General features: G+C 43.8%; 1 protein-coding gene across 2 annotated transcripts in view; it reads left to right on the forward strand.

Moving 5' to 3' along the window:
- The first annotated feature begins 15,352 nt into the window (after nt 1–15,352).
- LOC118386929 (protein stum homolog) overlaps nt 15,353–24,241 on the forward strand; it is a 43,542-nt gene continuing 34,653 nt past the window's right edge. The window contains exon 1 of one of the 2 annotated variants that reach the window (XM_035774939.2): nt 15,353–15,704. In XM_035774939.2, coding sequence (XP_035630832.1) covers nt 15,527–15,704 — 178 coding nt within the window. In that variant the 5' untranslated portion in view covers nt 15,353–15,526. The remainder of the gene's footprint in view (nt 15,705–24,241) is intronic. The other variant, XM_035774938.2, reaches the window with a different exon arrangement.

A 24,241-nucleotide genomic window follows, 5' to 3' on the forward strand; every position in this document is an offset into this window, starting at 1 on the left:
CTCAGTTCTGCTTTCTAAGTATGTCTTCAGTTTAACCTCTGGAGCGATCGACTGAATGACGGCTTCAACAATTTCCCCTTCATCATAGCCTTTTTTCTGAGCTCTTTCAATCTGTTGAAGTAAAATGTATCCTTCTGGCCAACTTCAACAGTCTGATCACTGATTCTGAACGCTTTTCTGTAAATGGGGTGTACACTTGCATGGCTTTTCACTAGTATTGGCTTATTATCTGACTCAATTGCACTGGCTGGTTTGTGAGGAGAAATGCTTGTATCAGTAGTACCATCATCCACCACAAGAGGGCACTCGTCAACCACATCCACACCCATGTTCCCCAAGTTGTCAGTCAAAGGCATACACACACAATCCATGTCCTAATAGTCTCAAGGCTTAAAAATCCTTCTTAAACCTGTCTCATCCACTTCATCTACACTGACTGAAGTGGATTTAGCAAGTGACATCAATAATAGCTTTCACCTGGATTCACTTGGTCAGTCTACAGTATGTCATGGAAAAGCAGGTGTCCTTAATGGTTTGTACACTCAGTGTTTAGGCCCAGGCACTTTACTGTAATCTCATCAACAAGTAGCATCTTAGTCCCCCTCACACTGGGGCATTTTAGCAATGCTACTGCCTGCCTCCTAGACACGGGGACAAACTGTACTCGTTTAGCATTGGGAAGCATTTATAAAGCTCTTTCTCTGAGACAGACAAGGATGGATCCTGCTCTGTTGTTCTCTTGAATTTCAATTGAAATATCCAGTTCAATATACTTACGCTGCACTTGCCTTATAGACGAAGAGGGCCACTCTGCCTCTCCAGGGATGACATGAGAAGAGCACTGAGCTCTCTGTGTAATACAATAAAACTGTGAACTATACGACCCTCGGCGCGTGCATGTCTGTGCATCTAGAAATTTGAACTGAAGCTTGAAAAGCACCGAGAGGCTATGTTTCATAAGATGTTTTGCTGTCTGGAGTTAAGACACCTGTCTAGTCTTGCTCACAAATTATACTATTTTGAATACATCCTGAATGTGAATGCATAACAAGCCGATTAATGTTTCTCATGCAAAGACAATCCTTAGGTGAGAGTTTTATTTATCTTACTAGGCAAGTCAGTTAATAACAAATTCTTATTTTCAATGACAGCCTAGGAACACTGGGTTAACTGCCTGTGGGGCAGAACGACAGATTTGTATCTTGTCAGTTCAGGGATTTGAACTTGCAACCTTACGGTTACTAGTCTAACGCTCTAACCACTAGGCTACCCTGCCGCAGTTGTCAGTGATGAGGAATTTGGAAAGCAACTGTATTTCTGGAACAACATATACACACTGAAGGATCTCACTTAGTGCTTTTAATATATCACATTTCTGACAGGGAGGGACGCGAACAGGAAGTAGTCCTATCCCTCTTGCTGGGTTTGAAAGGCTCTCTCTCTCGTGGTGCTTTTCCAATGAGACTTACCCCACACTTGTGGGCTGCCACTGTTTTGTGTCAATGTGAGCTCTAGTGTTATTGTGTTTCCCTCAGGAATGTGACACTAAAGACTAGTGGTGAGCAAAATCTCCAATCTTTGCATTATTCTACATCTGCATTGCTTGCTCTTTGGGGGTTTTAAGCTGTGTATCTGTATAAGCACTTTGTTACAACTGCTGATGTAAAAAGGGTTTAATAAAATACATTTGATTGATACATTGATTGATTGATCATTCAAGACTGTTGCTTTGTAAGAAGGTCTTAAAGATCACAGTTAGCCATTGTCATGTAAATGCCAGCTGAAAAGTACCCAGGGCCTTGTCTCCAAGTTAGAGCAGGTCTGCAGGAGCCATGGTCCAGTGAGACACAAGTGCCGGCCCGCGTAGATGGAAAAAGAAAAGTCTGAGCCTTTTGGGTTAAACAGCATTAGTGAGTGACAGGAAGTCCAAATGGGAGGCTTTTGAAGTTGCATAGGATGCAAGTTGCGTTCCAGGTTGCCTGTCCCCTGCAGGAAAGACTGACAATCTGTTGTACAGGACAGGGCCCTGCAGTTGAAGGCAATACAAAAACTATAATATGACTAAGCTGCTAGAGTGTTGCCATCGTTGGCAGATCAGGATATGGTTAGAATTCAGGGTCCGGAGTTTCAAAGAAGTTTCAGGATGCTCAGGACACATAAATAATGTGACACCAGGTACTGGGAGTGTGACAGTAGTGGGGATGTTTCTGAGAAACCAGGTACTGGGAGTGTGACAGTAGTGGGGATGTTTCTGGGACACCAGGTACTGGGAGTGTGACAGTAGTGGGGATGTTTCTGGGACACCAGGTACTGGGAGTGTGACAGTAGTGGGGATGTTTCTGAGACACCAGGTACTGGGAGTGTGACAGTAGTGGGGATGTTTCTGGGACACCAGGTACTGGGAGTGTGACAGTAGTGGGGATGTTTCTGGGACACCAGGTACTGGGAGTGTGACAGTAGTGGGGATGTTTATGGGACACCAGGTACTGGGAGTGTGACAGTAGTGGGGATGTTTCTGGGACACCAGGTACTAGGAGTGTGACTCTAGGGGGGATATTTCTGGGACACCAGATACTAGGAGTGTGACAGTAGTGGGGATGTTTCTGGGACACCAGGTAATGGGAGAGTGACAGTAGCTTCTGACACAATGTCTCAGTCCCTGTGCAGGTCTCAGAGTACCAGCAGGCCTGTTTCTAAGACTATTGAGTGGTGGAGTGTGACAGTAGTGGGGATGTTTCTGGGACACCAGGTACTGGGAGTGTGACAGTAGTGGGGATGTTTCTGGGACACCAGGTACTGGGAGTGTGACAGTAGTGGGGATGTTTCTGGGACACCAGGTACTAGGAGTGTGACTCTAGGGGGGATGTTTCTGGGACACCAGGTACTGGGAGTGTGACAGTAGTGGGGATGTTTCTGGGACACCAGGTACTGGGAGTGTGACAGTAGTGGGGATGTTTCTGGGACACCAGGTACTGGGAGTGTGACTCTAGGGGGGATGTTTGTGGAACACCAGGTACTAGGAGTGTGACTCTAGGGGGGATGTTTCTGGGACACCAGGTAATGGGAGAGTGACAGTAGCTTCTGACACAATGCCTCAGTCCCTGTGCAGGTCTCAGAGGACCAGCAGGCCTCCAGAAAGACTATTGAGTGGTGATGCTCAATTGACCAAGGACTGCGATCCTGACTCATTGAATTGTTAGTTGTTGTTTTGTAATTTCACTATTGCCTATTTTCAGGGGTGCAATTTTGGTTTTAGAAGTGGGGGGGACATAATTATTATTATTAATATTATTATTTTTATCCAGTCAGATAAACACACCAAACAGCCTACCCTACGGTTTGGAGGTGTCCGCATGGTCCTAAAGCACACCGTTGCCTAGTGGTATCACATTCCAATTATGAAAAGGGGGGTTGATAAAAATACAATTTCAGAAAGTTTGGAACCACCAAGACTCTACCTAGAGTTGGCAGTCTGACTCAACTGAGCAATCGGGGGAGAAAGGCCTTGGTGAGGGAGGTGACCAAGAACCCGATGGTCACTCTAACAGAGCTCCAGTGTTCCTCTGTGGAGATGGGAGAACCTTCCAGAAGGACAACCATATCTGCAGCACTCCATCAATCAGGCCTATTATGGTAGAGTGGCCAGACGGAAGCCACTCCTCAGTTAAAGGCACATGACAGCCCACTTAGAGTTTGCCAAAAGGCACCTAAAGTACTCTCAGACCATGAGAAACATGATTCTCTGCTCTGATGAATCCAAGATTGAACTTTTTGGCCTGAATGCCAAGCGGCCCATCTGGAGGAAACCAGGCACTGCTCAACACCTGGCCAATACCATCCCTACAGTGAAGCATGGTGGTGGCAGCATCATGCAGTGAGGATGTTTTTCAGCGGCAGGGACTGGGAGACTAGTCAGGATCAAGGGAAACATGAACGGAGCAAAGTACAAAATCAAATCAAATCAAATTTTATTTGTCACATACTCATGGCTAGAAGATGTTAATGCTGTCCCGTCGATGTGGATAGGGGGCTGCTCCACGATCATCTCCTTTGTTTTGTTGACATTGAGTGTGAGGTTATTTTCCTGACACCACACTCCGAGGGCCCTCACCTCCTCCCTGTAGGCCGTCCTGTCATTGTTGGTAATCAAGCCTACCACTGTAGTGTCGTCTGCAAAGTTGATGATTGAGTTGGAGGTGTGCATGGCCACGCAGTCATGGGTGAACAGAGAGTACAGGAGAGGGCTGAGAACGCACCCTTGTGGGGCCCAAGTGTTGAGGATCAGCGGGGTGGAGATGTTATTTCCTACCCTCACCACCTGGGGGCGGCCCGTCAGGAAGTCCAGGACCCAGTTGCACAGGGCCGGGTTGAGACCCAGGGACTCGAGCTTAATGACGAGTTTGGATGGTACTATGGTGTTAAATGCTGAGCTGTAGTCGATGAACAGCATTCTTACATAGGTATTCCTCTTGTCCAGATGGGTAGGGCAGTGTGCAGTGTGATTGCGATTGCGTCGTCTGTGCTTACCTATTGGGGAGGTAAGCAAATTGGAGTGGGTCTGGGGTGTCAGGTAGGGTGGAGGTGATATTGTCCTGGACTAGTCACTCAAAGCACTTCATGATGACGGAAGTGAGTGCTACGGGGCGATAGTAATTTAGCTCAGTTACCTTAGCTTTCTTGGGAACAGGAACAATGGTGGCCCTCTTGAAGCATGTGGGAACAGCAGACTGGGATAAGGACTGATTAAATATGTCCGTAAACACACCAGCCAGCTAGTCTGAGGACGCGGCTGGGGATGCCGTTGGGTTAACACGTTTAAATTAATTTAACCTCCCCACGTCTACCTTTGACTCATTCCTCTCTGCCTCCTTCTTTCCACTCCTCTCCTCTTTTGACCTCACCCTCTCACCTTCCCCCTACTCACAAGGCAGACAATACGCTCGACCTCATCTTTACTAGATGCTGTTCTTCCACTAACCTCATTGCAACTCCCCTCCAAGTCTCCGACCACTACCTTGTATCCTTTTCCCTCTCGCTCTCATCTAACACCTCCCACACTGCCCCTACTCGGATGGTATCGCGCCGTCCCAACCTTCGCTCTCTCTCCCCCGCTACTCTCTCCTCTTCCATCCTATCATCTCTTCCCTCTGCTCAAACCTTCTCCAACCTATCTCCTGATTCTGCCTCCTCAACCCTCCTCTCCTCCCTTTCTGCATCCTTTGACTCTCTATGTCCCCTATCCTCCAGGCCGGCTCGGTCCTCCCCTCCCGCCCCGTGGCTCGACGACTCATTGCGAGCTCACAGAACAGGGCTCCGGGCAGCCGTCAGCGGAAATGGAGGAAAACTCGCCTCCCTGGGGACCTGGCATCCTTTCACTCCCTCCTCTCTACATTTTCCTCCTCTGTCTCTGCTGCTAAAGCCATTTTCTACCACTCTAAATTCCAAGCATCTGCCTCTTACCCTAGGAAGCTCTTTGCCACCTTCTCCTCCCTCCTGAATCCTCCTCCCCCTCCCCCCTCCTCCCTCTCTGCAGATGACTTCTGTCAACCATTTTGAAAAGACTCAAAGCACTTCATGATGACGGAAGTGAGTGCTACGGGGGCGATAGTAATTTAGCTCAAGGTCATCCGATCCTTGTTTGCTAAGTCAAACGGCACCGCTGGTTCTGCTCACTGCCCTACCCTGTGCTCTGACCTCTTTCTCCCCTCTCTCTCCAGATGAAATCTCCCACGTCTTGTGACGGCCGGCCGCCCAACAACCTGCCCGCTTGACCCTATCCCCTCCTCTCTTCTCCAGACCATTTCCGGAGACCTTCTCCCTTACCTCACCTGCTCATCAACTCATCCCTGACCGCTGGCTACGTCCCTTCCGTCTTCAAGAGAGCGAGAGTGGCTCCCCTTCTGAAAAACCTACACTCCATCCCTCCGATGTCAAAACTACAGACCAGTATCCCTTCTTTCTTTCCTTTCTGCAAAACTCTTGAACGTGCCGTCCTTGGCCAGCTCTACCGCTATCTCTCTCTGAATTACCTTCTTGATCCTAATCAGTCAGGTTTCAAGACTAGTCATTCAACTGAGACTGCTCTTCTCTGTATCACGGAGGCGCTCCGCACCGCTAAAGCTAACTCTCTCTCCTCTGCTCTCATCCTTCTAGACCTATCGGCTGCCTTCGATACTGTGAACCATCAGATCCTCCTCTCCACCCTCTCCGAGTTGGGCATCTCCGGCGCGGCCCACGCTTGGATTGCGTCCTACCTGACAGGTCGCTCCTACCAGGTGGCGTGGCGAGAATCTGTCTCCTCACCACGCGCTCTCACCACTGGTGTCCCCCAGGGCTCTGTTCTAGGCCCTCTCCTATTCTCGCTATACACCAAGTCACTTGGCTCTGTCATAACCTCACATGGTCTCTCCTATCATTGCTATGCAGACGACACACAATTAATCTTCTCCTTTCCCCCTTCTGATGACCAGGTGGCGAATCGCATCTCTGCATGTCTGGCAGACATATCAGTGTGGATGACGGATCACCACCTCAAGCTAAACCTCGGCAAGACGGAGCTGCTCTTCCTCCCGGGGAAGGACTGCCCGTTCCATGATCTCGCCATCACGGTTGACAACTCCATTGTGTCCTCCTCCCAGAGCGCTAAGAACCTTGGCGTGATCCTGGACAACACCCTGTCGTTCTCAACTAACATCAAGGCGGTGGCCCGTTCCTGTAGGTTCATGCTCTACAACATCCGCAGAGTACGACCCTGCCTCACACAGGAAGCGGCGCAGGTCCTAATCCAGGCACTTGTCATCTCCTGTCTGGATTACTGCAAATCGCTGTTGGCTGGGCTCCCTCCTGTGCCATTAAACCCCTACAACTCATCCAGAACACCGCAGCCCGTCTGGTGTTCAACCTTCCCAAGTTCTCTCACGTCACCCCGCTCCTCCGCTCTCTCCACTGGCTTCCAGTTGAAGCTCGCATCCGCTACAAGACCATGGTGCTTGCCTACGGAGCTGTGAGGGGAATGGCACCTCAGTACCTCCAGGCTCTGATCAGGCCCTACACCCAAACAAGGGCACTGTGTTCATCCACCTCTGGCCTGCTCGCCTCCCTACCACTGAGGAAGTACAGTTCTCGCTCAGCCCAGTCAAAACTGTTCGCTGCTCTGGCCCCCCAATGGTGGAACAAACTCCCTCACGACGCCAGGACAGCGGAGTCAATCACCACCTTCCGGAGACACCTGAAACCCCACCTCTTTAAGGAATACCTAGGATAGGATAAGTAATCCTTCTCACCCCCCTTTAAGATTTAGATGCACTATTGTAAAGTGACTGTTCTACTGGATGTCATAAGGTGAATGCACCAATTTGTAAGTCGCTCTGGATAAGAGCGTCTGCTAAATGACTTAAATGTAAATGTAATGTTAAATGTTTTACTCACATTAGCTGCAGTGAAGGAGAGCCCTGTCAGGTTTTGGTAGCGGGTCGTGTCAGTGGCACTGTATTGACCTCAAAGCGAGCAAAGAAGTTGTTTAGTTTGTCTGGGAGCAAGACATCGTGGTCCACGACGGGGCTGGTTTTTCTTGTAGTCCGTGATTGACTGCAGATCCTGCCACATACCTCTCGTGTCTGAGCCATTGAATTGCGACTCTACTTTGTCTCTATACTAATGCTTAACTTGTTTGATTGCCTTGCGGAGGGAATAGCTACACTGTTTTTATTCAGTCATGTTTCCGGTCACCTTGCCCTGATTAAAAGCAGTTGTTTGCGCTTTAGTTTTGCGTGAATCCTGCCATCAATCCACGGTTTCTGGTTGGGGAAGGTTTTAATAGACGCTGTGGGTACAACATCACCGATGCACTTGCTAATAAACTCGCTCACCGAATCAGCATATTCATCAATGTTATTGTCCGACGCTATGCGGAACATATCCCAGTCCACGTGATCGAAGCAATCTTGAAGCGTGGAATCCGATTGGTCAGACCAGCGTTGAACAGACCTGGGCACAGGCGCTTCCTGTTTTAGTTTCTGTGTATAGGCTGGGAGCAACATAATGGAGTCGTGGTCAGATTTTCTGAAAAGAGGGCAGGGAAGGGCTTTGTATGCATCGCGGAAGATAGATTAACAATGATCCATGGTTTTGCCAGCCCGGGTCGAGCATTTGATATGCTGATAAAATTTAGGGAGCCTTGTTTTCAGATTAGCCTTGTTAAAATCCCCAATTACAATAAATGCAGCCTTAGGATATGTGGTTTCCAGTTTACATAGAGTCAAATGAAGTTCTTTCAGGTTAGTCGATGTGTCTGCTTGGGGGGGATATACACGGCTGTGATTATGATCGAAGAGAATTCTCTTGGTAGATAATGTGGTCGGCATTTGATTGTAAAGAATTCTAGGTCAGGTGAACAAAGGGACTTGATTTCCAGTATGTTGTTATGATCACACCACGACTCGTTAATCATAAGGCATACACCCCCGCCCTTCTTCTTACCAGAGAGATGTTTGTTTCTGTCGGCGCGATGCATGAAGAAACCAGGTGGCAGTACCGACTCTGATGACGTATCCCGAGTGAGCCATGTTTCCGTGAAACAAAGAACGTTACAATCTCTGATGTCTCTCTGGAAGGGAACCCTTGCTTGGATTTCGTCTACCTTTGCGAGTAGTATGCCCGGGTACGGTGTGCGATGTGCCCTTCTATGGAGCCTGACCAGAAAACCGCTCCGTTTGCCCCTTCTGCGGCGCCGTTGTTTTGGGTTGCCGGCTGGGATTCGATCCATTGTCCTGGGTGGTGGACCAAACAAAGGATCCGCTTCGGGAAAGTAGTATTTCTGGTCGTAATGTTGGTGAGTTGACGTTGCTCTTATATCCAATAGTTCCTCCTGACTGTATGTCATAAAACTTAAGATTTCCTGGGGTAACAATGTAAGAAATAACACGTAAAAAAACTAAATACTGCATAGTTTCCTAGGAACGCGAAGCGAGGCGGCCATCTCTGTCGGCGCCGGAAGTATCTATCTCTTGATGAAAACTTGCTCCAGAGCGCTCAGGACCTCAGACTGGGGTGGAGGTTCACCTTCCAACAAGACAATGACCCTAAGAACACAGTCAAGACAACGCAGGAGTGGCTTCAGGACAAGTCTCTTGAGTGGCCCAGCCAGAGCCCGGACTTGAACCCGATCAAACATCTCTGGATGCTCCCCATCCAACCTGACAGAGCTTGAGAGGATCTGCAGAGAATAATTGGAGAAACTCCCCAAATACAGATGTGCCAAGCTTGTGTAGTCATACACAAGAATACTTGAGGCTGTAAGGTGCTTCACTGCCAAAGGTTCTTCAACAAAGTACTGAGTAAAGGGTCTGAATACTGTTATATTTTAGTTGTTCTTTTTTTACTTTGTCATTATGGGGTATTGTGTGTAGATTGATTAGGGGGAAAAAAACATTTATTTTAGAATAAGACTGTAACCTAACAAAATGTGGAAAAAGTGAAGGGGTCTTAATACTTTCTGAATGCACTGTATGGTTGAAATATATTGCATACAACACTTTATATACATCACAGTAGACTGAAATATGACAAAACCGTTTGACATAGAAACACCGGATTATATATGTATATTTTGCACCAAGTCCGATGCACCAAGTCTGAAACCAACAGAACCCTGAACAGCTTCCACCTCCAAGCAATAAGACTGCTAAACAGTTTACCAAATAGCTGCCTGGACAATCTGCATTGACCCTTTTTGCACTAACTCTTTTGACTCATCACATACACTGCTGCTACTGTTTATTATCTATCCTGTTGCCTCGTCACTTTACCACTACCTACAGTTGTCACGGTCGTTGTATGGAGGAGACCAAGGCGCAGCGTGGTAAGCGTACATACTTCTTTAATTAATGTAAGAACACTAAACTCTGAACACTCTGAACACACTATCAAAACAACAAAACGAACCGTGAAGCTAATATGCGTAGTGCAGACAGGCAACTAATATAATATAATAATAATATAATATATGGCATTTAGCAGACGCTTTTATCCAAAGCGACTTACAGTCATGTGTGCATACATTCTACGTATGGGTGGTCCCGGGAATCAAACCCACTAACTACCCTGGCGTTACAAGCGCCATGCTCTACCAACTGAGCTACAGAACTAAACATAAAATAAAGAACTAAACATAAAATAAGAACCCACAAACTACCCAAGGAATATGGCTACCTAAATATGGTCCCCAATCAGAGATAACAATAAACAGCTGCCTCTGATTAAGAACCAATCTAGACAACCATAGACATATAAACACCTAGACTACCAAAACCCCTAGACAATACAAAAACTAAACAAACCACCCTCGTCACACCCTGACCTAAACAAAATAATAATGAAAACAAAGATAACTAAGGTCAGGGTGTGACAACAGTCGAAGTCAGAAGTTTACATACACTTGGGTTGGAGTCATTAAAATTCGTTTTCAACCACTCCACAAATTTCTTGTTAACAAACTATAGTTTTGGCAAGTCGGTTGTGCCTTCTTTGCCCCCACTCAAGTTAACAAAGATGGCGGTGCCTTTAGTTCTGTGAAAAATAAGATGCAGAGAAGCTTGATTGGTTGCTAAACCTTTCCAAATGCACTCCAAAGTTTAAACTGATTGATAAAATAAAATAAATGGAGAATAAATGTGTGAGTAAGAAGTACATCATCTGATCCTTATCAGTCAGCAAGTGCTGACCTTTTTGACTTGTTCACACTTGTTAATTTCCTCAGTTTTAGCCTGAACTTCAATTCGAACACATGACCCAGGGATACGAGAGACTGTGGAGAAATAATCAAGTTCTGAGTAGGAAAGGTCGGATCATATCAAATACGCAATGAGATCCCCTTTCATATGGTACTTCAATATGTCTGGAGAAAATTAAATTCTCTCTCTCCCCTCTCTCTCTCTCATTTGGTTGGGGTTCTCTATGGGATATGATATCATTGAAATCCAAAGCGTTCTCCAATACGAGTTGTTTCCAATGAAACATGCAACAGTAAATGTGTATAAATGAAATAAATTGAACAGTGAATTGGAATGAAAAATACATTGGGCATAATAAATCAGCATTGCATATTGCTGATGTATGTCACCTGTAAGGTATAACAGTAGTCCATTAAAGCTGTTTATGAAATGGTAATTATTTAGACATGACTCAAGGAGATTTCATTCAATGGGAGACCCATAGAAATATAATTATTTAAAATTCTATGGTGAGACCAATCTTCATCAAACCCAAATGTGTGCCTCTTAAATGGACGCAATGCATGTTTGAAATGCTTTGGGGCTGTGTCAGAGGGATTTCAGCATATTACCTTATAGTTTAAATGACATAAATCCCACACACAGGTCAAGAGGCGAAATACCCCAATCAATATGGCCCCTTCTACCTACAGTTTTCACTGTTGCTAGGCAACACACAACCTTGTAGGGATAAAGAGTGACAATCTGTGTTGGGTTAGATTATGAATATTTACTGAGAATTGACAATTGCATTTCCATGTCCAGTCCTTAATAAACCATAGTCTGGGAAAATTCTGCTCGACCTCTTGGTAATTTCACCAATTCGGTGCCTTTTGAGAAGTGTAACTTGGTAAAAATAAACGTTGGGATTTACCTAATTTTAACATTCTGTCATAAACAGCACATGTTCAACTTCATTAAAAACAGGTTTGTGCCAAATAAAGTAACAGGGTTGACGATTTCTTCTTAAATCAGCCATAAATTTGATTCACTGTTCATGAGTCTTATGGCAACAGCTTCTACCCCTAAGCCATAAGACTCCTGAACAGCTAATCAGATGGCTACCAAGACTATTTGCATTGCTCCTCCTTTTATGCTGCTGCTATTCTCTGTTTATTATTTATGCATAGTTACTTTAACTCTACTTACATGTACATATTACCTCATTTACCTCGACTAACCTGTGCCTCCACACATTGACTCTGTATCGGTACCCCCTGTATATAGCCTCGCTAGTGTTATTTTACTGCTGCTCTTGAATTATTTGTTACCTTTATTTCCTATTTTTTCCTTAACATATATTTTTCTTAAGCCTGCATCGTTGGTTAAGGGCTTGTAAGTAAGCACTTCACTAAGGTCTACACATGTTGTATTCGGTGCATGTTACAAATACAATTCGATTTTTGATATGATTAGAAATTCCCTTGTGACAGCGGGAATGGAAGCTTGTTGTGTGCATCAGGGAGTGGCAATTGAATGCAAGCTTCATCCCAAAACATTTCTATCCTGTCTGTCTCAGGTTTCCACCACAAAACACCAGAACATGTCCAAAGAGAGTAGAATCAGCTCACCTGCCTTTTCTCTATGGTTTGACTTTTAGATGTTCAATGTTCCATGTAAAAATGATATTTAAAATAGTTTCACCATTATGAAAACGAGAGTTCACATAACAGGTGTTGACCTTAAAAGGAGGGACAGATGTAAATAAATCATAATTTTCAGAAGTGACTTTTGACAAAGTAACAAAATAACTTTAAACATTTTTTGGGGTTACGTGGCTTAAAATCTTCCTAAAAGTGATACAGGTGTGAGGAAAGAAATGTAGAAAATGCAGAATTGTGTCAATTTAGCTAGCTTTTATTCATATTAAAAATCAGATGTATTGAATTGGACTATATTAAAAGGCACTCTACAATCTCACCACACAGTATCAAGTTTCAATTTCTTCCAACAATTCTACACATATAAATGGTTAAAATTGTTCCATACCCACAATGAGTACACAGTATGTTATACAGTAACATAATGGAATTGATACTATTGTTACCTTATTAGGAGTCCAAATTATACAATTATTTTTAGGAGATTTCGTATTTATATCATAAAAATACATTACAACGCAATCATGCCAATAAGACAATGCTAACCTAATTAGGCCTATGCATGTAGGAGGGAACCCAACCCAGTGGATACTGTTCTGTTCCCATTAATGCCATTTGGCTAATTGGCAGGACAAATTACACCAATCTTGCAGAACAGAAGTACTTCAGGCATAACCTCTACAATCTCACTGGTATTATAACCCTCTTACAACATGGCAATAGAAGGTCACGCTCAATAACCCAGCCGGTCAGTGAGAAATATCAGTGGTGATTTATTTTTCAAATTTGACCCCCTTTTTCTCCCCAATTTCGTGATATCCAATTGCGATCTTGTCTCATCGCTGCAATTCCCAGATGGCTCGGGAGAGGTGAAGGGTCGCGTAATGCGTCCTCCAAAACATGACTCGCCAAACCGCGCTTCTTAACACCTGCTAGCTTAATGCACCAATGTGTTGGAGGATACACCGTTCAACATGTGACCGAAGTCGCTCGCCACTAGGAGTTGCTAGAGCGCGATGAGACAAGTAGATCCCACCCAGCCAAACCCTCCCCTAACCCGTACTACACTAGGCCAATTGTGCGGCGCCCTATGGGACTCTCGGTCCGGTTGTGAGATCAAACCCCAGGCTGTAGTGACGCCGCAACACTGCGATGCAGTGCCTTAGACCGCTGTGCCGTAGGGAGACTTCAGTGGTTATTTCTAATAAGGTAGACGGGGACTGTACTAAGGTCAGAGTGAGAGGTCATCCAGTCATATCCAATGACTGTCTTCATATCTCTCTGGGGCGGTGCCCTTGATTTGGACTCATACTGCCCTTAATTATCCCATTAATTACAGTGTAAACCTAAGGCTCTGCACAGAGCTTTAATAGGACGGTCCAGTAATTTCAGCTTTGATCTGTGGGCCCACTGGAAACATCAGGCATGATTACCAAGCAGCAGCCAAGAAACAGGGCTGGGAGACGACTAGGCCATTTAAAAGGACCAGGAAAGCCTTTAGAATCTACAGTTGAAATCGGAAGTTTACATACACCTTAGCTAAATACATTTCAACTCAGTTTTTCCTAGTAAAAATCCTAGTAAAAATTCCCTGTCTTAGGTCAGTTAGGACCACCACTTTATTGACGTCAGAATAATAGTAGAGAGAATGATTTATTTAAGCTTTTATTTCTTTCATCACATTCCCAGTGGGTCAGAAGTTTACATACACTCAATTAGTATTTGGTAGCATTGCCTTTAAATTGTTTAACTTGGGTCAAACGTTTTGGGTAGCCTTCCACAAGCTTCCCACAATAAGTTGGGTGAATTGTGACTCATTCCTACTGACAGAGCTTGTCACGACTTCCACCGAAAGTGGCTCCTCTTCCTGTTCAGGCGGCGCTCAGCGGTCGTCGTCAACGGTCTACTAGCTGCCACCGATTCCCTTTTCCTTTTCTGTTGGTTATGTCTGTATTGGTTTCACCTGTTTCTCGTTTGGGGTTTTGTTCAGGGCTATTTAAGCCTTCTATGCCCGCCTGCGTTTGTGCGGGCTTGTTTTCTGTTCTGTTTGTGGATGGTTGTGGTTGGTTATGTTTTTGGACTGTTTGGTGTCCTGTTTTGGGTAGGTCATTATTTTAGTTGGCGGTCCTAACCGATTTGCCAAAACTATAGTTTGTTAACAAGAAATTTGTGGAGTGGTTGAAAAACAAGTTTTAATGACTCCAACCTAAGTGTATGTAAACTTCCAACTTCAACCCGTATTACATGTCAAGCTGTCTTTCCTTTTTCTGCCTCTCTATTTTCTCTCTCTTTCTCACCTCACCCAATTTTAGACCTTTGATTCATTATTTCATAAATTAATGAGGGCAGACTGTAGCGACTGCGTTTGAGACAACTCATGGTCCAATGAATGCACCTGCTAGGAGCATTTGTCCCGTGTTCGAAGCTACATCCATAATCTGTAGACGGTTCTGATTGGAGAATTGCCGTTTGCATCGCACAGCAGTGAACAAGAATCTATTAAATCCAATGTTTTCAGTTTTTTTCCCCTGCTTTTACACCTGTCTGTTGTTGGCTAATGAGTCACGCAAAATGAGCAGACGTGAAGTAAAGGGGGGGCGGTAGCATCTAAAAACGGGATTTAATAGATTATTTTTCACTGCTCTGTGATGCAAACGGCGATTCTCCAATCAGAACTGTCTAGCCCATGATGTACTCAACATTTATAAACACTTTATTACACATGTGAATCTGCAGGTGAGAGGTTTAGCTAGAGGAACATATCTGTTTTAAATTCAGTATTCTCTGCTACCCAAAGGCCATTAGTTGTGCATCCATAATATGAATATAAATAGAGCAAATATTGATTGTAGAATTTATTTATTATTATAATTATTATTTGCCTAATTCTTGGTGTCTCGGTGGCATATATATTAATTGGTAGATATTTTGAAACACCAAGCAGGGTACTGCCGCTTTAAATATATCAGGCTATGTAACCTACAGTAAGTAGTCAGTCCACCAGTGTTCACAAAACTGTGTAAAGGAGCAGATACTCGGTGCTTGCGTGCTACCTTCGTACACACATACACACAGTCAGTCCACTTCGTTCAGTTGGTCATCTTTGGAGAGGTGTGCTCATCCAGTGTGATAAACATTTCACACTTTGCGTGTTTTATGCTCAAAATGGACCAGAAAGACACCGATATGAATGAAAAGGGAGTTACTTCTTCGACCAGTGGAGTTGTGGTCCAAGTAAGAGAGAAGAAAGGACCTTTGCGTGCAGCTATTCCATACATGCCATTCCCAGTAGCAGTAATATGCCTATTTCTCAACACTTTTGTTCCTGGTTTAGGTGAGTTTACACTTTGATTTAGCAACTTTTTTATAACACCATGTGAAGTAGCAACTGTCGAAAGCATACAGTGAGAATATGGCACTGTTTTTCTTAGGTTTTTCTTAGAACTGCATATTTGCATACATTTTGAAAAGATTTGTATTCATCACAAATTCGGTTATATTATAATTGTAGTTGTATTATTATTTATTTTTTGTGAATGTCTGAATTCACCGTTATGCGCACCCGGGGTGTATTAATTATGCCATTCTGTTTAAAACGTTTTGCAACAGATACTGTTTACTCCAAACTTAAAACGTTTTGCAACAAAACACTGTTTTATTTTGGACAAATTCTGGTAGGTCCCTGCTCCCTTCATTCCCTTTGCTCAGTTTGCTTCTGGTTGGTTCTTAAACTGTAAACAGTTTCCGTTGCAAGACGTAATGAATGCACTACTGATGCTTGGAACATGGTTGTAACATTTTCTGGGCGTAGGAGTAAAGATAAAAGCGAGGCCATAAAACTACAAGTGGTTGCTGTCATCTTGCTCGTTCAGTTTTTACTGGGACAACTCTGTCCGCTCACTAGCGCTCAGTGCGTACATGGAGCAGCGAAGGAGCGACGACGTCATCATGACGTCATCTAAAACCTTGACAGACATTGATATTAATATAAAATGTTAATGCGTTCGACATTGCAGCCCACTTTGAAGGCAAGGTGAGACTGACTAATCCACAAATCAACTTGCATCATAAATAACTACTCAATATTATTTGTAGATCAGTCAGTCGGTCACGTTTTACCCATGATGCATCACAGTTTTGATGGCCTCATACACTGAGTGCAAAAAAAAAGGACCCTGCAACAAATATTTTAGTAATGACATTGTTATTTTGTGCACAAAAGTAATGACTAGAGTGTTTTATTTGGACTAGAAAAATGTAACTTCTCTATTGTCTTTTTGGCAGTACATCAGATAAACTGCAGTAACGAAAGTGCCCTCTGAACACAAGGGAGAGCCTGTGACATAACTTCCGCTTTTGTATGAGAGCCTCGCTGTTTACAGTCCCTGGTGAAACGGATTAGCGTACGACTGGAAAACATTGAGCTTTCTGAGCAAGTATTCGAGGAAGCTCTAACTAAAACTTTCAATATTCACGGGATAAGTAAACTCACCCCATTCCGTACAAATGTGCGCAACCGCAACATTCAAACGAGGCTACAAAGAAAACTAATGGGAATGTAGCGACTGTGTTGACTTCAAAATCAGGGGTGTGAACTAGGTATCTATTCAAGCGTTGATCGACATGGTAATAGCTCTATAGTATTGGAGAAAAGTTGAAAAAATGGACCCTCCGTTACATCTTGACGTGTCATGTCGTAACGTACAGCATGCATAAAGCAACTATTTCTGTCCTACAATCTCTCTCCACCAGGTGTAGCACTTCTCTCGTCCTTTAAAAACATGAAATGGACAGTGACGGGGGTAAGGGGGGATACCTAGTCATTTTTTGCATCATCATTGCATTTGCTTTAAACAATAGCAAAATACACAAGTGAATTAGTGATACAAATTGTTAGACACAGTACTGGACCAAAAGTATGTGGACACCTGCTCGTCGAACATCACATTCCAAAATCATGGGCATTAATGTGGAGTTGGTCCCTCTCTTTGATGCTATAACAGCCTCCACTCTTCTAGGAAGGCTTTCCACTAGATGTTGGAACATTGCTGCAGGGACTTGCTTCCATTCAGCCACAAGAGCTTTAGTGAGGTCGGTCAGTGATGTTGGGCAATTAGGCCTGGCTCGCAGTCGGCGTTCCAATTCATCCCAAAGGTGTTCGATGGAGTCAAGGTCAGGGCTCTGTGCAAGCTAGTCAAGTTCTTCCACACCGATCTCGACAAACCCTTTCTTTATGGACCTCGCTTTGTACATGGGGGCATTGTCATGCTGAAACAGGAAAGGGCCTTCCCCAAACTGTTACCACAAATTTGGAAGCACAGAATTGTCTAGAATGTCATTATATGCTGTAGCGTTAAGATTTCCCTAAAGGGCCTAGCCCGAACCATGAAAAACAGCCCCAGACCATTATTCCTCCTCCACAAAACTTTACAGTTGGCACTATGCATTGATGCAGGTAGCGTTCTCCTGGAATCTGGATTCATCACTTCAGAGGGTTTCCACTGCTCCAGAGTCCAATGGCAGTGAGCTTTACACCACTCCAGCCGATGCTTGGCATTGCGAATGGGGATCTTAGGCTTGTGTGCAGATGCTCGGCCATGGAAACCCATTTCATGAAACTCCCGACGAACAGTTCTTGGGCTGACGTTGCTTACAGACGCAGTTTGGAACTCGGTAGTGAGTGTTGCAACCGAGGAGAGATTATTTTTACGTGCTTCAGCACTCGGTGGTCCGGTTCTGTGAGCTTGTGTGTCCTACCACTTCACAGCTGACCCGTTGCTAATCCGAGACATTTCCACTTCTCAATAACAGCCCTTATAGTCGACCAGGGCAGCTCTAGCAGGGCAGAAACCTGACAAACTGACTTGTTGTGAAGGTGACATCCTATGACGGTGCCACTTTGAAAGTCACTGAGCTCTCAGTAGGCCATTCTACTGCCAATGTTTGTTTATGGAGACTGCATGACTGTGCTTGTTTTTATACACCTGTCAGAAACGGGTGTTTGCGAAATAGCCCGAATCCACTAATTTGAAGGGGTGTCCACATACTTTTGTGTATATATAGTGTAAATCATTAATACACATTTATGAGATGCATATCAGAATAGTGATACATAATATACATTAGAAAGACATTTCATCAGCAAACTATTACTCCCCTTCATCTCTTCACATAATAATATATAATAATAATATAATATCTATTAAGATGAATTCATTGAGAATCTCAGTCAGATGCTTCCTCCCTAAAGTCTCAGTAATTGCAACACTGATGTTTAATATGGATTTTGCAATTTGGTTTTATATGCCCTTCTTCCCTCACCTCCGTTATCTTCATCTCTTACTCATCTCCTAATTGTCAAGAGGCGATGCTGTGCTGGCAATAGGTCCCATTTGGAGTTACCTCTATGCATGCCTCTGTCTTTGTACGGATGCCACTGTACCATATCTGGACTAGAGGTCGACCGATTAATCGGAATGGCCAATTAATTAGGGACAATCTCAAGTTTTCATAACAATCGGAAATCGGTATTTTTGGACTCCGATTTTGGCTATTTGTATGATTTTTTTACAACTTTATTTAACGGGGCAAGTCAATTAAGAACACATTCTTATTTTCAATGACGGGCTAGGAACGGTGGGTTAACTGCCTTATTCAGGGGCAGAACGACTAATTTTTACCTTGTCAGCTCCGGGATTCAATCTTGCAACCTTACAGTTAACTAGTCCAATGCTCTAACCACCTGCCTCTCATTGCACTCCACGAGGAGCCTGCCTGTTACGCGAATGCAGTAAGAAGCCAAGGTAAGTTGCTAGCTAGCATTAAACCTATCTTATAAAAAAACAATAAATCAATCATAATCACTAGTTACACGTGGTTGATGATATTACTAGTTTATCTAGCGTGTCCTGAATTGCATATAATCGATGCGGTGCGCATTTGCGAAAAAGGACTGTTGTTGCTCCAACGTGTACCTAACCATAAACATCAATGCCTTTCTTAAAATCAATACACAGAAGTATATATTTTTAAACCTGCATATTTAGCTAAAATAAAGGTTAGCAGGCAATATTAACCAGGGGAAATTGTGTCACGTCTCTTGTGTTCATTGCACGCAGAGTCAGGGAAAATGCAACGGTTTGGGCCGCCTGGCTCAATGCGAACTAATTTGCCAGAATTTTACGTAATTATGACATAACATTGAAGGTTGTGCAATGTAACATGAAGGCTGTGCAATGTAACATGTAATACAGTTCCGTATTTCACTGAAAGAATAAACATTTTGTTTTCGAAATGATAGTTTCTGGATTCGATCATATTAATAACCTAAGGCTCGTATATCTGTGTGTTATTATGTTATAATTAAGTCTATGATTTGATAGAGCAGTCTGACTGAGCGATGGTAGGCACCAGCAGGCTCGTAAGCATTAATTCAAACAGCACTTTCGTGCATTTTGCCAGCAGCTCTTCGCAATGCTTCAAGCATTGCGCTGTTTATGACTTCAAGCCTATCAACTCCCAAGATTAGGCTGGTGTAACCGATGTGAAATGGCTAGCTAGTCAGCGGGGTACGTGCTAATAGCGTTTCAAACGTCACTCGCTCTGAGACTTGGAGTTGTTGTTCCCCTTGCTCTGCATGGGTAACACTGCTTCGAGGGTGGCTGTTGTCGATGTGTTCCTGGTTCGAGCCCAGGTAGGGGAGAGGAGAGGGACGGAGGCTATACTGTTACACTGGCAATACTAAAGTGCCTATAAGAACATCCAATAGTTAAAGGTATATGAAATACAAATTGTATAGAGAGAAATAGTCCTATAATTCCTATAATAACTACAACCTAAAACTTCTTACCTGGGAATATTGAAGACTCATATTAAAAGGAACCACCAGCTTCTTCTCATGTTCTGAGCAAGGAACTTAAACGTTAGCTTTCTTACATGGCACATATTGCACTTTTACTTTCTTCTCCAACACTTTGCTTTTGCATTATTTAAACCAAATTGAACATGTTTCATTATTTATTTGAGGCTAAATTGATTTTATTGATGTATTATATATAAGTTAAAATAAGTGTTCATTCAGTATTGTTGTAATTGTCATTATTACAAATACATTTTTAAAAATCGTCCGATTAATCGGTATTGGCTTTTTTTGGTCCTCCAATAATCGGTATCGGTATCGGTGTTGAAAAATCATAATCGCTCGACCTCTAACCTGGACCACGGAGTTAGAGGATCTAATGGGAGTCAGTAATGGGATCTGTATAGTAGTGATTTCCATTTTCAGCATAACATTGATCTCCACACTATCCTGCCCTAAACCTAATGAATCCTGTGGAGCCCAGGCCCCACATATCCCTTTCATAGCAGGCACATCTGAAAGGAGAGGAGCCAGGAGCTGCTCGGCCCTCGTTAGAAAAGTGAACTAGGCCTACTCTGCTGTTCACTGCCAGTGGCATTCACTGACTGAGTCACTGTTATTATTTGATCATACAGTATTTCTATTCAGTATCTGTTTCAATAGAGCCAGACAGAGCTACACACAGTCTTTCTTAGATTCCTTTCAGATTCATGTATCCATGGTTATTGACCACAGTTATTGATTGCCCTTTTATGCGACACTATCCATGGCCCGAGTACTATGAATTGTCCTCTTTGGGCTGTCTTTGTGGGGACTAGGCCTAGGGAGTCTATAGTACTGAGTGTGTAACACTATAAATGTGTCTCTCCATGTGGAATATCCGTGGCATCCCAGTAATGTCATTGTGTTCCTAGCTGGCCCAGATGTAATTCTTTATATATTTTGTGGTTTTTATTAGTATTTAAAAAAATATATATATTTATTCTTTCTAGTATTTTTGTATTATTTTTTAACCTAGTCAAGTCAGTTAAGAACACATTTTTATTTACAATGACGGTCTACACCGGCCAAACCCGGGCTACGCTGGGCCAATTGTGCGCCGCCCTATGGGACTCCCAATCACAGCCGGTTGTGATTCAGCCTGGATTCGAACGAGGGTGTCTGTGGTGACACCTCAAGCACTGAGATGCAATGCCTTAGACTGTTGTGCCACTCAGGAACCCGAGGGGTGGGGTGGGGTGCTCTGGTCCATCATCTGGCCATCCACACCAGTGAAAAAGAGCTTTCCTCCCTTCTCAGTCCAGACTGGCTATACTGAGTGTTGCGGGTGAGACTGCCAGTTGCCAACAGGCCTTCCCAGTTCCCATGTCACCCAGCAGCAGCTGAGGGTTCTGTGTGACTACCATGTCTCTTCAGGTTTTGTCCAATCACCAGTCTTATTCTTGATTTATTGGTTTGACCTATACCCTGGCTAGTGTTGCTGTCTCATCAGCCTATTTACACTGAAACAGCATCACACTTCCTCAACCCTGCAAGGCCATCACGTCAACTGGGATTTCCACTAGTCCCACGACTGAGAGAAAATAAATGCATTCACAGGTGCTGGGCAAAGCTGTTTTTAAGTAGCAGCTTTTTGTTTTATTAGGAAGGAGGGATATTTCTTAGGGCCAGATTCTGACTGGTCAGATTGGGCGTCTGTGAAGTCAGCACCTGAGATGAGGAACAGAGAGCGGTTAGAAAGTAGTAATGTACAGTAGCTGAGTGCTAAATACAAAGACATCTCCTCCCCTCTACAGTCAGTGAGCCATATCTAACACACCCTCTCCTTGTGTTTACTGTAATTGCTAGTGGCATGTGCTGTGTGCCAAATTAAGTTAAATGAAATCTCGTTAATTGGCACTGGATTTGATACGGCTATAATTGAAAGAAATATATTAAAAAATCCTCTGCTGAACTGACGAAAGAAATTCATATCTGCTAGCTTGTTTGTCAGCACCTCTCACCAGCAGCTTTCTAGAGAGAGAAATTAGGCTACCTTTAGAGTGAGACCAGATAGTGTGACTGGGACTGTGGACAGAGGGATGGGGATTCATTGGTTGAGGGAAATAGCATTGGCTTTCCATGTGATCCTTATCTGTTTGGCGAGGCTGGTCCAAATTGAATTCCGTTTCAAGATCAATGACTAGTCGTAGGAATACCCTTCAAAGATATGCCAATGGAAACATTAAAATTGGACTTTGGTATCTGTTTTTTTAACTGTTCAGACCTGTTTTCATTGTAGGCTACATGAAGCCCCCTAAACGTAAACACAGAATATTTGAAAGAACAATTAGTTCTAATTATTGGTCTTGATGGAGAATGAAAGAAATCCTCTTATTTTTTGCTCAATCTTTCTTCACCTTTGTGTTTTCCCGTCTTTTACAATGAAGGTATTTTGGAGGATGTCCATTATAATCTGATCAACAAGTGAGACAGTTGGAGGTACTGTATCACTCTCCATTAGTTTACACACAATGGGTAGACCACTGTAACCTTGGACAGGATGTGTTTTTTCTTCTTCTGTGGATACATCATAGAATAGCATTCTGACAATGGCAAAGCATTACAATGCGATTCATAAAATTAAAAAGGCAGCATCAAAAACAACGTAGGAAAACCACAGTCAAACCACAGAAGCAACAGGCCATGTGTGGCTTCTCTCTGTCCCCTAACCTGTTACAGAGCAGTTGTTATTGGCTCCTTTAATCACAAGGCTTTCTGAATGGTTACAGGGCCCCCATTGTACCACTCCCATTGCTCTCCCTCCCCGTAGTACGCTGCCGTTTCCATGACAGCAGGTAGAGGTACCAGAACAGAAGGCTGTTCCTACCATTAAAGGTCTTCTCTATGGATGGCTGTGCCTTTCTTTCTGGTGACACTCAGCCGGAGTAGGACGCATAGCAGGGGGAGATTATGGGCTGTTTTAGGGAAAGCTAATTGCATACACCTGAAACAACCACTCACATTTTTAAACCCAAGATGGTAGACCTGCATAGAATATGAACCATGACTTGAGTGAACACAGTAGGACATACACTGATTGTACAACACATTTTTTTTGCTCTTTCCATAGCATAGACTGACCAGGTGAATCCAGGTAAAAGCTATGATCCCTTATTGATGTCACTTATTAAATCCACTTCACAATCAGTTTAGATGAAGGGGAGGAGATTGTTTAATGAAGGATGTTTAAGCCTTGAGACAAGACATGGATTGTGTATGTGTTCCTTTCATAGGGTGAATGGGTAAGACAAAATATTTAAGTGCCTTTGAACAGGGTATGGTAGTAGGTGCAAGGCGCACCAGTTTGAATGTGTCAAGAACTACAGCGCTGCTGGGTTTTTCAGGCTCAAAAGTTTCCCGAATGGTCCACCGCTTATAGGACATCCAGCCACAACTGTTGGAAGCATTGGAGTTAACATGGGCCATTCCTGTGGAATGCTTTCGACACCTTGCAGGTCATGCCTCGACAGATAGAGGCTGTTCTCAGGGCAAAAGGGGGTGCCACTCAATATTAGAAATGTGTTCCTATGGTTTTGTACACTCATTGGATATCTTACAGTACAGTACTGGCCATCTAACGCACTGTAAACAAGCTTTATTAGGACTGAGAGAGAAGAGAGATGAGAGAGAGAGAGCGATGCCATGGAGATGCTTGGTTTGGCATTGGTCCGGCGACACAGCTGGCTTACAGGTCCTCACCCCAACAGAAGCACAGAGAATTGATGTTTCACCCTTTAGATGAGTAAGATAACATCAGACACACGTCTTCCATCTCTACCATCCATCCTGCTTTAATACTGTCCAGAAACCCGGTGGCCATCAGAAATGTAAATACATTGGGCCAGAACAAATTGCCGTATGTGGTGAGTGGTTACAGTGACGTGTCAGAGTAAGTGCTGGATGATTAATGACAAAGCAATAAACGTGAGCCTTCCTTCCCAGAAGCAACTTAATCAGCTCCATCCAGACAC

This window comes from Oncorhynchus keta, chromosome 8 (genome assembly GCF_023373465.1).
Source record: "Oncorhynchus keta strain PuntledgeMale-10-30-2019 chromosome 8, Oket_V2, whole genome shotgun sequence".
Classification (NCBI taxonomy): Eukaryota; Metazoa; Chordata; class Actinopteri; order Salmoniformes; family Salmonidae; genus Oncorhynchus; species Oncorhynchus keta.